The 13081-nt window shown below is 33.9% G+C and overlaps 1 protein-coding gene across 1 annotated transcript in view; it reads right to left on the bottom strand.

Moving 5' to 3' along the window:
- The window catches only part of DACH1 (dachshund family transcription factor 1), a gene marked incomplete at its 5' end in the record, with an annotated part of 389294 nt that overhangs the window by 94286 nt on the left and 281927 nt on the right, over positions 1-13081 (bottom strand). The window contains one exon of the mRNA XM_029938452.1: positions 3939-4111. Within this exon, the coding sequence (XP_029794312.1) occupies positions 3939-4111 (173 nt within the window). The remainder of the gene's footprint in view (positions 1-3938; positions 4112-13081) is intronic.

The following is a 13081-nucleotide window of genomic DNA, read 5'->3' as shown; positions in this document are numbered from 1 at the left end:
TAGGAGTCAAGCATTGTCTTTGGGGAAAATCAAACTTCCCTCAAATTAAGTTTAACTAATATATATCATGGGAGTTTACTAAACACTGCTTGTGCTATAAACTCTTCTCTATATAAATTTAGACAGGTTGATTTATGAACTTGTTTTCCCTAATATTTGGGATTCTATAAAGAACCTATTCCTCATCTTTATCCTCCGAAGCCGTACTCTCGATTTCTCTCAAGTCTAAAAATTTTGCTAAAAATTATTAGAAGTATCTCATGCTTTCCTTGAAACATGGCTATTCTTTATGTGTCACCTTTAAGTATCAGCATCAAGTTTGAAAGTATATAGGTGGCTGGCCTCCAAGGAGAGGGGCAAATGGGTCCTTCAACACTTCCACAGTGGCCAATGGAACTTCACTTTGATGTGGGCAGTTAAAACTACCAGCTTGTCTTATTAATGATAAATAGTAATTTTTAAACCATCACCTTTTATTTTCTCTAATCATTCTTAATTAGAACCATTGTTTCTTCCTCAGCTATTATCAGCATTTATATCACCACTGCATTCAACAGTCCAGAATTTCCTTTAACCTATCCATAGCCAAGTTTCTGAGAATAGCTGCCCCAAGAGACTAGAAAATGAGATATCACTATATTGTAGGAGGTGTTGGCACACAGTTCAAGACACAGAGCTTTATCACTTCTCTTATTACCTTTTTGCATATTTCCTTCCTTTCTCCCTGCCTTCCTCCTCTCCATTCCTAACCTTAATTTAAGAAACCAAAGGAATGTTGCTGACTTTTCAATAAACTAGACTGTTTTCTAAAGGTGCCTTCCAGCGGAAACGCAACTGCTTCCTCTTACTTACCTAAATGTTGACAACCAAGGATTCGTAAAAGGAAGTTTCACTATTTAAGGATCCTAATTAGCGTTGGATACAGCATACACTATTTTAAAAATATATGTGTATTTAAAAGATAAAATAAATCAAACTTCCTAATGTAATTGGAGTCTTCTGGGTCCTGCCATATGCAAGCTACCAGCTGATGTCCAAATTATCTACACTTTGTAACTAAGTCACCCATTATGATTTCAAACTGCTGAAATCTGTTCTTCTGCCATAGTTTTACTTTAACTATGATTCTATATGTTGTCTAAAGGAGGGATTACAGAAATTTCCAGTTTTGAGAGTGAAAATTATATAATTATTATTATGAGGATGTTTATAGTAATAATTACTAATTTTTAAAATATGAGAATAATCACATCCTAAAACTAATACATAGTACCTTTTCATTTTTTAAAAATAGCTATCAAGTACAATAATAGGAACTCTTGGGCTTTTTTCTTCAGCCAAAATCTCCCTCTAGGTCACTTCAGTGAGTGAGGCTATGAGAATGTTGAATTCTCAGTAATAACAATTACCAAAAATGATTATAAATGGAATTATGCAGTGACATCTTGATCAACAAATTCTTTGGTAACAAAAGAACCCTCTAAACGTCACTCAGAATAAAGAGGAATTTAAAAAAGTTATCGTCTTCATTCCTGACTGATGACAATGTAGCATTCATTGGCATTTTTTCTCAGCTAAAGATTTTTAAGAAGTGGATCTGGGTCTTGTGTGATATGTATACTTTTTTCCTGGTAAGGATACTTCCGAAAATGATATGAGGGACTACTATACATCTTTGTTTATAGAGCCATTGTTATAAGAAAAATTGGTATTAGCATATTATTGAAGATTCTATATAAGTAGTAACATGGCCTTTTAAAAAAATATATGACATTATCTATCATTTTACATCACACAGAGTATTTTCAGTACCCTAAAAACTCTTTGTGTTCTCCCTATTCATCCCTGCCTCACTCCCTGGCAACCACTGATCTTTTTAGTATCTCCATAGTTTTGCCTTTTCTAAAGGGTCATACACTTGGAATCATACAGTGTTTGGCCTTTTCAGCCTGGCTTCTTTCACTAACCAATATACATTTAAGTTTCCTCCAGGTCTTTTCATGGCCTGACACATCACTTCTTTTGAGTACTGAATAATATTCCATTATATGGTGTCAAGAGTTTAGTTTGGCTAATCCATGATATTTCTGCCTAGGCATCCATCTTGTTTGGCTAGCTGTTCTGGGGGGGGGGGGTATTAAACTGACAAAAGCCCCCTCCTGAAAGCACATGCCCTAGACAGCAGCCACAGAACCACAAACAAATGTAAGCATGTAAGCCCTTAATATGACTTCTTCCACACACTTGTGATTAAAGGTCTCCTCCTGTCTAAGATGAGACAGGACCCCTATGGGACTTACCAAAACTCTGCTCTTGTGGTTTTAATTGCCCAATCTAGCCTTAGCCTGGGAACCTCAAAGTATTCCACCCATGGGCCCTAACACAGGCCTCTGTCTCAGGTCCTGCCATGTTCTCTCTGCACTCCACTTTTCCTTCCCATGTGGTCCTCAAGGTATATACCTCAAGGTACTTCTGCCAGGACTCATGAGTAATAAGGTTTTCTATTTTAATTTTTTCTTATGGTCTGTTATTGGACCATGGTTCACCATCAGTCATCCTATGTTCCACTTAACAAATGTTAATTCAGCAAAGTCATAACATGTGGATGTATCAGTTGTTGTTGTTCTTTCCTTTCACCTACTGAAAGACATCTTGGTTGTTTCCAAGTTTGGCAATTATTTTTTAAAAAAAGCTTCTATAAATATCCATGTGCAAGTTTTTGTGTAGATGTAATTCTTCTATTTCTTTGGGTAAATACCAAGGATCTGGCAAAACACATAATCCTACAGTAAAAGTATGTTTAGCTTTGTAGAAACCATCAAACTGTCACTAAAATGGCTATATCACTTTGTATACCTATGAGCAATGAATAAGAATTATTAACAGGACCTTTTATGTAAGGCATCCTCCAGAGGATACCTTACACTAAGTGTATTACATTCAGAAGAAAGAGGTAATGATTATGTCAGATAAGGATGAGCATTAGGTATCTTTTACCTAATTTAAAAATTAATAACGTATTCTGACAATGCACTTAAAGGAATTTTGTTTAAGTGTGCACTATAAAATAAATTAAAAGTATACACGTACGGATTTAAGGGTATACACATACCCTTTCCACACAAGGGGGAAAAGAGAGAGAGAAAATTGTGTCTATACATACACATGTGATCAGTGTATGACAATAGTGTTATCTTCCACATATAGTGTAATTTTGAATTTATAAAAAACATTCAATTGTATTATTTCATTTAGTGTTTACACCTATACTGTAATACCTATTTGTATATGTAGAATAGAATCAGAAAGATTGAGTCATATGTCCAAGGCAACATAGCTATTAAATGGCAAAACCATAATTTAACACTTCTGGTCTCTTACAACAAACCAGGCACTGTTTCCCAAACATAGAAGCTCATAACACCATACACACATACATTACATGCATGCATTCATACACATAACCATACATTTAAACATATGTGCAGTTTGAAATATATCCATTAATTTCCTATATCCATCTCTCTCTTCATAGATAAAACACAAGGACTCCTAGATAACTTAGTTGGTTAAGATCTTGTCTTGATTTTGGCTCACGTCATGATCTCACAGATATAAGATCGAGCCCCACAACAGGATCTACCCATAGAGCCTATTTGGGATTCTCTCCCTCTCCCTCTCTCTCTGCCCCTCCCCTGCTTCTTGCACTCTCTCAAATAAGTAAATAAACTTAAACAAATAGAAACAAGACAGAACTTAAGATTGGCCTAGCCTGTCTAATATTATATCCCTGGCTCTACCTGACTCTAATTACTATAAAGTGATTTTTCTCACAATTTATTTACTGTCACTTGTTTTGAATTTAGAATTAATGTAGAATAAAAAAATAGATTGAGATGGTGGCATAAGCCAAAACAATCATGTAAGAAAACAATTACCTTAATTACAGATGTCTCAACTCTGGAAGGGGGACTCTGAACTTGTGCCGCTGCCGCCATATTGGCAATGGTGCTGAGATGGTTCATCTGGCTCATTGCCATGGTGACAGACGCTGGAGGTAGGCTCACAGGAATGAGAGGGTGGGGCATCATCATAAAAGGAAGTTCCAGTCCTATAAAAAATACACATATATCATCATTGATCTGTTCAAATAAATCTATGAAACGGTGTATCTCATTTATTAAAATAGTAAAGGACATAAATCATTGAAAACTGAAGCATTAAAAAATGTCCTAATAATGATTGCCAAAGGAAAAATATTTGTCCCCTTTATATGTCACAATACCCACACACCACTCAGGGAAATTAGCTTTAAAGCTAACCAGTGAAGTGCTGTGTTTTATCACATCACCATGCTCCATGTGTTTAATACAAATTGTCAATTCATTGCTCCACTATTCTTCTGATCAGTCTAATTCTTGTTTAAAATATGACGGTTTTCTTTAACATATCACAATTAGTTATCTAAATGTAGCATCTCTTTATGTCCTACATTTTGCTGTACAATAATTGGATTTCTTTTTTCTGGGCAACTACCATTTTTAGTACTAAAAACTGCCATTGTACAATTTGGCAGAAGGTGGCTCTGCTTAAGATGGTGGACAGGTTGCCTAAGTGGAAGGGTATCAGGGCCAGGAATGTGCAAGTGGGTAACAGAAGCCTGAGATCCCTGTGATGGGCAAGAGAGAGGACAGTGTCTCCGTATCCCAAGAACCCTCACAGCTACTTGTGGGGAATGCATATACATAATTTGGATGCAATATAATTCCAAATCTTCTAATGGTTAATTTGAAAGGTTTTAAAAAGTATATCACATTTTGAGTTGGCCAAGTGATTTCTTAGGAAAATAACCTCCAGTAAGTAAATTTCCCCTAAATCATATTTTCTTTTCTGTTTTTCTATTTCTTATATGGTTCCACAACTTTAAAAAATTGTACAATATTTAGCCTACTTTGAGTCTGATATAGTTTGACTAACCAAATTAAGATAAAATGGGCTCTGTTATATACCTAGAGAATTAATTACTTCTTGGAACTGAAGCCCCCTGGTAGTTGTAAAGTTACCCTTTATGAAATGATGTTCTAGTCACCATTCAGAGTTAAAGTTCCTCACTTAATTCCACCACAAATCCTAAACATGGAATCATTAAATGCCCAACTTGTTTAGTCATAGCACAAAGAGCCTAAAAAGATCACTTTACAAAGGTTAATGATGTCAAACAATATAGTAAATATGTGTGCATCAATAAATATACCACCTTTTATTCAAATACAAAGAAACCAAAGTTGATGATTATGGCAATATAGTGTCAAATTAGAAATAGTACATTTGAGAGCTTTCATCTTAATAATGCAGCAATGTCTTGGACTTCAGTAGATTTTTAAACACCTTAACAGGATATACTTGAGAAGGTATTAATGAATAATATCAATATAGACATGTTCTCCAATTAAATTGATACTAACTTATTAACTGAATCTGTTGAATATACAAACAACCCACTTGAAAGAAAATTTCTGTAATGTCCCAGTCAGCTTATGAGTTTTCATTTCTTAAAAAAGGAAAAGAAATCATATTTTCATATAATATGCTTAGAAACAGCAAAGTTGGTAAAACTCCAATTTAAATGCTTTAGCTCTATTAAAAACTTCATTGTAAAATCTCTATGACATAGATTTTAATGAAGAATACTTAGTTACTGCCATGATTTTTTTCCATTTACTTCATGAAGACAGTTAAGGTTCAATATAAATTCAAACTCATTAGCTCAATACTGTCTGAATCTTAGAGTAAATTGTTCAGAAGTGGGTAATGAAAACTCAATTCAAATTCTTCAGCAATCAAACAAAGCAATTTTATTAAACAATGAAAAGAATCAATTAAAATGGATATCTTTATTATCTTTATTATTTTACAAGAAACCATGACAGCTTTTGGCTAAAAAGAAAAAGTTTATAGCTTCATCCAGAAATGACTCACATAAAAGAAATTTCTCCAGCTTGTTTCTACACTATGATATAAAAGTTCACTTCCATATTCATAAATGGATCTACTTCATTTCTCTACTCACACCCTTTTTGTCACTTACCAATGTCCCAGTCAAACATGCAAAAACTGTATGGGAAATTTTCAAATGTATGATGTCAAGAAAATATACGATGATGAAACATTATAAAAATTCTACTCTACAATGCCTTTATTGATGTATGTGCAATTTTTTTTGTTAAATGTTTACTTTTTATAGTGTCAGTTAAAACAAGAGATGAGGCATAATTACTGATAATTGGTATAGAAAAACACTTTGGAATAAATGTTATTTGAATATAAAAACTGGGCTAGGAATTTGTAATTAATGGATAATTTTCTCTATACATTTCATTTAATATATCCAATAAATGCAAGCATTATATTTTCATAGTACATTGCTTATTTGAAGATAATTGAGAGATGGAATATAGAAAAATACTCAAACATTCATTATTTTAAATTCAGTTTGAGTTCTGCTTATATCTATTATCTACTTTTGTTTCTCTGTTCACTTGAACCAATTTCTCTTTTTATTTGAATTCTGATTGCCAGTTAATACATTGGAAAAAGTAATTTTTCCAAATATATTTCAATTTTACTCTCATAGTGGAGAAGCACTGTGAGTCTGTTTTTTCACATTATCAAGGTATAAAATATTAAGCCAAACTTCTGATTGAATCATTCTGAAACAGATTATAGATAAAATACTATCTATTTTCACATCTCTTTTGCATCACAGGATATTAGTCCTTGTGTGAGGGTAAATATCAATCATCTACATGTGAATTTTCCAAAGCAAGTTGATAACACTAGATTGGATTTTCCCACCACATGAAATGCTCCTAGCAATCTCCGCCAATCATCATTTGTTAAATACTCATGATGTTAGCTCATTTGGGTAATAAATAGAGCAAACAATTAAGAAACTAAGTCTGATGAAAAATATACAATATATAACTAAGTCAGCTGTAAGTGATTTTTGCATTATTTATAACATCCTTTTCCTCTATGAGCATGAATAAATGAGAATTGAAAATAGGCCAGTTCAGACCAAGACATACCCATAGTTATTAAATGAATAATTTCAAGTGCTTTGGTTTAAGTCAATATGTTTAGTGATATAAGCCAGTGTATGTATGTACTATGCCTACATGCAAACATATATACACACATGTACACCTTTAAAATTAAAGTTTACTACTGTGACCACAGGAAATCTTGCAAGAGACAGAAGATAAAATATATAGGAAGTTCTATTATTTGGTAAGGAGAGTTAGAAACAGAAAAAAAACCTAACTCATTTCTCTTTCTCCATTCTTAATGGATCAAACTGTTCCTTGACTTTACAGTGGAAGAACAAGATGAAGCTGATGCAGCCTTCATGTCCTCAAAGAACATACACTGTCATAGGCTGTCAAGATGTGTGCAAAAACTCATAAAACACAATAAAATTTGAAAATGGTTTAAGCAAAGGAAAATGGTCATGAGTTCATGAAAAGACTCAGATAGTAGATCCAACTGTTGATTACTTGAGATCTGTAATCATATTTTAATGTTGGGGGGGAAGGAACTGAGGGGAAAGAGATTCCCATCCCTAGTCTTACACACAGATTGTGAAGTGCAGGACCACCTGCTAGACACCTGCTTACACAGGGTCAGCTGAAGGTAGAGCACAACAGGCGGCTGCTGGATGCTGAAATTAAGAAGTGTAACCAGAAGCACAATGAAGGCCAGCTATGAATGCTAGGGCATGATTTTGGTGGAGTGAGAATTAACAGATGGAGTCTTGCAACACACAGCCAGAAGTAAGTGGGAATGTAAATGCAAGAGAAAAAATGAAATAATGCCTGATTACCAATTCTGTCTCTAGCTAAAAACTACTAATTATGCATGCTACATTATCTGAAATAACTCACTTACCTGCCTAATTATACAGATATTAAGAATTTATCAATAAAAATGTACACAAATATATGGAACTTATATACAAAAGGTGTTTATGTGTGCTTAGCTTTCCTTTGTGTAAAAAGATGTGCACTCTTCAGCAAAGTGATCCTAAGATTTAGTGTAACTGCAACTTGAATTTGTAAAAGACTGAGTATGGGAATTTCCCATCTGACACTCTTCCCATCCCAACATTAAAACATAGTTATGTGTTCTGGGGAAAAAAAAACATAAGCAACCGGCTTGATGCACTCTCTCGGTCTTTTTCCGAGCTTAGACTACTTTTCTTGGGTTGCCCCTATTTTTTATTTTATCATATTTTGTGATACGTAGTTTATGATGAACCAAGGTTTAAATGCAGAAATATACTGCTTTGGGAAGAAACCCTTAACTTCTGAAAACTATCCCTACTCTAAAAGTAGCCAGATTATGGGACATTCAGAACTGAGTTATAAATATAAAATGTTTTTATTTTTCCTCTAATTTGTGCCTTCAAACACATTTTGTCAAGGCTCCCTTTTCTGCTCCTTAATAACCTTGCATATTAAAGAAATTCCATTCTAGTTAACACTCATCTCTGTTTCTCCATCGCTATCAGCACTGACCAGCCCTAGAACCTAGGGAGCCTGGAAGACAAGGGCTTGTTTAGTTTTTCATCCATCCTCCTCTCTTTCTCCTGGATAGTAGGATAAAGGTCTCCTACCCAACGAGTTCCAACTCATGTCCTCACTGCTTCTATGACTGTACCTTTAAGCCACTTACATCTTCCACAGGGCAGGTGCCTAAATGCTAAGTATCTCCTACAAATTCATGTCTGATCTTTCAAGAGGGTCCCTTCCAGAGGAACTTCCTACAGCATGAGTCCCTAACAATGGAAATCTGCTTGAGCTTCTTGATCCTCTAAACTTCTAAAACTGCTACTCCTCCTTACTGATAAGGTCCTTCTCTTGGTGTGGGCCCTCTTGTTCTGACGATGGCCACTCTCTCTATGCTGCCACCTCTCAATTCCTAACCCCCCTGCTCAAATATATACAGAAAACAGACAAGCAGTTCACACCAAAACAGAAATCTGGCTTTGAAATAAGGGGGAGGAACCTGTAAACTTGGAGTAATTCCCTCAGAAACCCCTCCCTTCAAGGGGTGGTGTGGAAACACTTTCAAAAAGTGATCACTGAGTCACAGCCCTTCCATTAGATGCTGTCTCTTCACTACAAGGATTTCTTCAAATCTCCTCTCTCTATGGTCCTACTTTCTTATAATGAAAAAGGAGGGTGTTTGTGGGTCTGGAGTGATAGTTAAGATAGGCTGCTTACGGTGCTAGTGATAAGTAGCAGGTGCTTTTTATATTCTTTAAAATGAGGGGTGCTTGGTACTTTTGTTTTTGTGTGGGACCACAGGAAAAATTCCACTGAATACCTCTTTACATGGCATTTTCAACAGAACAAACAATAAATATGGCTCAATTATAAATAAAACTTTAGTAACTGATTCTTCTGAATAAACTGAAATAAAGGAAAGAAATGTGAATCCTGAGCATTTGGAATGCTGTTTTGCAACTCAACTGAAACAATAGTTAATTGAGACAGAAGTTAAAAAAAAAAAGATTACCATGAAAAACTTAAAGAATGATTAAATGTGGAGATAATCATTGGCAAAGAAAGATCACTTTGCTTTGTGGAACTAAACTTTTAAGTAGAAAGGAAAATGTAAAATTTGGGGGTGAAGGATATTACTATTGTTTATCTTTAATTAAAAAAAAAAAACAGAACTTGGGTATGCATTTTAGTGGCACCAAATATCCTAGCCCAGATAATCATATTTATTATTGAATCCTGCATATATCTAATGATGAATAGATTCCAAAAGGGAAGGCCATAGTATACTTTTATGAATTTGTATAGGATGCATGTAAAATAATCAAACACAAAGTGAAAGTGATCTGTAAAAAATGAATGTCTTTCAACTACCATGCATGCATTAAAATAGTAAAAGTACTTGTAAATGTTATTACCCTTTATACCTAGGTAACATGTAACTATTCATTGAAATTTTCCCACAGGCTGACCCTGATAAAGGAGGCAAATCTCAAAGGGACTAACGGTCACACCACCACTTAGTGAGTGACACTGATAGACTGTGACGGGAACCTGACATTGTCAAGATTCGTTTACAATGAAAATGATGGCAAGAGCAGGCATTTACTACATACCATTGGAGACCACTTAGAAGGATGTCAACACTACCTTAACAGTGGAAACAAGACTATTCACTAAAAGCAAATACGAGTCACAGACACTACAATGTTTAGTTGTTATTTCAAGGGTAAGTGAGAATAAATAAGTTATTATTTTTTCACCTTAAAAATGAGATATAAAATGTCAACAGTACTACTAGCGTTCGCATAAACAGAAGACACAGTCCTCTCGTGAATCATGTAATGTAATCTTTTTTTTAATTTTTTTTAAAATTTTCTTTTAATGTTTTATTTATTTTTGATACAGAGAGAGACAGAGCATGAGAGGGAGAGGGACAGAGAGAGAAGGAGACACAGAACTGGGAACAGGCTCCAGGCTCTGAGCCAGCTGCCAGCACAGAGCCTGACGCGGGGCTTGAACCCACACACGTGAGATCTGACCTGAGCCGAAGTCAGAGGCCTAACCGACTGAGCCACCCAGGCGCCCCTGTAATGTAATCTTTTAAAATCTTTTTCCTGAAGAATGATCTGAGCTGGTCTATGTTTGCATATATAAATACTGAAATCTTTGGTGTTTTGGTTCAACTTCATCATATTACTTTATTTTAGAGTGGAGAAGAAGTAATATTTGGGGGGAACAATTGATTAAGGGCAAAATTTAAAAAATAAAACAAAATAAAATAAAATAGAACATTCCACTTTAGGTACAGTAGCTCAGCAAAGAAAACACCAGAAGTGCCTCCTAGTTGGTATTGCAAAATGATGCCCACAGAGCTGGACATTTCCAGAGTCTAATATTTGTATATGTACACGTCTCATGTTTGATTTGGAATTGCTGGGGAAAAACAAACCTGGTTCACTGTTATGTAACCAATCCTGCTTAGCTTATGTTCTAACATCAACTTACTATTTTTCTTAGAGGATAGTATTGCCTTGAATTCTAACTATCCCACTACCAGTAAATAGGAGTCATTAAAAATAAAAATGATAGTCTCCCTGCAATATTCAGATATATTCTCTTTAGATATCTATGATAAATTAAACTTTCTCTGTGTTACCTGAATGTTAAATATTTGTCACTTAGAAATTTAAAACTCTTATAATACAAGAAGACTTCTATTTTATCTGTGATGTTTCCTTTTGAGAACAATTTCAATACATTTTATTATATATATGTATACATATATGTATTATATATATATATATATATATATATATATATATAAAACACTGGTGCTATTAAAGTCCCTGACTCATCAGAACAATTCCTATTGTTCCTATTATTTCTATTTCATTACATATTACTCAATGTTGTTGAAAGTGGCATAAGTTAACAACCTATGCAAAGTGACATATAAAAGACTAGAATATTTTTTATTTTAGTTGAATATTCTTCACCATGTCTAATAATGTTTGAACCAGAAAGAATAAGAAACAAATTGTAAAATCAGAGCTGAAATTCAAGTCACAGGTATCAAATGAAATACATAAGAGAATCCTTAAAGAACAGGGGGACATATAAAAAACAAGTATCCTGAAAACCCTTGAGAAATCATGGAAAACCAGAACAGCATTAGGTAAATTAAGATACACACGGCTTACATTTTAAAATAAAAATTATTAGAATGATTGTTGTATACAGAATTTAATACTATATATATTTCCCTGATTTCATACCAAATTCCAGAAAGTTTTGATACAACTTAAAATAAAAGAATGAAGGCCATTACTATAAAGATAAAAGGTTAAATACTTTACGTGGAGAAGATAGAGATAATTATATCAGAAAACACTTTGCTTTTTGATGCTGCTGTTTTCTTTGGATTCATTAGCACCATGCACTAAGTGTTAACCTGGTAAAATAGATCCCCTAAACAAAACAAAATAAAAGCAGACTTAGACTGAGTAAACAGGTACATAGGACTCAAGGAAAGAAATAGTAGCCAAATTTTATACCTAATTTGTATGGACTAAATATTTAGGTGTTTTGTTGAAAGGACTGTAAAATGATTGGAAGCAAGAGCCAAATGTCTCTATTCAGTGGAAATGATCATACTGCAACAGATTGGTTAATTTCTACAGCAAATATATAATGCTATTATGAACAGCATAGAAATAACAATACTAAAAACATATGTAAGCTTTTGAATCTAAAACGTATTCATGAAATTCTTCAAAATAAAGCAGTTGGATATAATGTGTCCACTTTGATTTAACTGCATCTTTTAACCTTTCTCATTGCCAATGTCAATGAATTTCTACCTTTTCCCACTTTAACTCATCAAATTATTTTTCCATTAGGCAAACAAATGAACTAGAAATTCTCCTCTCTAAGGATATTGTAATGTCCCTATAGATTTACAATTACATCAAATAAAATTTCAAGTTAATATGCTTTATATACTGTTAGCAGAGTAATCAACATCATGGTATATAATATTAACAATTTTATGTTCATGCATAAGTGTTGTTCATGGTCAGTTGAAATCAGTTTTATTTCCATTGTTTTATACAATGTTTTCAGTTTTAAATTATTTACATTGAAATTGAAAAATCTTCTTCTCACTTGAGCCAAATTGCTGTTAAATTTTCCAAAAAGCATAAAACCCCCATAGGAAGGATGGCATACTCATGGGAATAATCTCAATATTTCTTTCATCTCTATGGATCTACATCTTAAATTATCATCTCCCCAAGCCTAGCTAGCCTTAAAGAATGACATCAGCTAGTTATAAGCCAGAAACCTAGGGATCATCTATATCTCGTCTTCTCTCACTGTGTACCACACATTTCCAATTCCATTTTACATCTCGTTGATTTTATCTACATAATTTGTCTCTACTTCTATATCATCATTTCTTTTAAGTACAAATCTTACACTATCATCCCCCTGCTTAGACTTCAGTTGTTTCCCAC

The sequence above is a fragment of the Suricata suricatta genome, chromosome 4 (assembly GCF_006229205.1).
Source record: "Suricata suricatta isolate VVHF042 chromosome 4, meerkat_22Aug2017_6uvM2_HiC, whole genome shotgun sequence".
Classification (NCBI taxonomy): domain Eukaryota; kingdom Metazoa; phylum Chordata; class Mammalia; order Carnivora; family Herpestidae; genus Suricata; species Suricata suricatta.
Note: the sequence above shows the minus strand (reverse complement) of the source record. Positions and strands in the feature narration are given on the sequence as shown.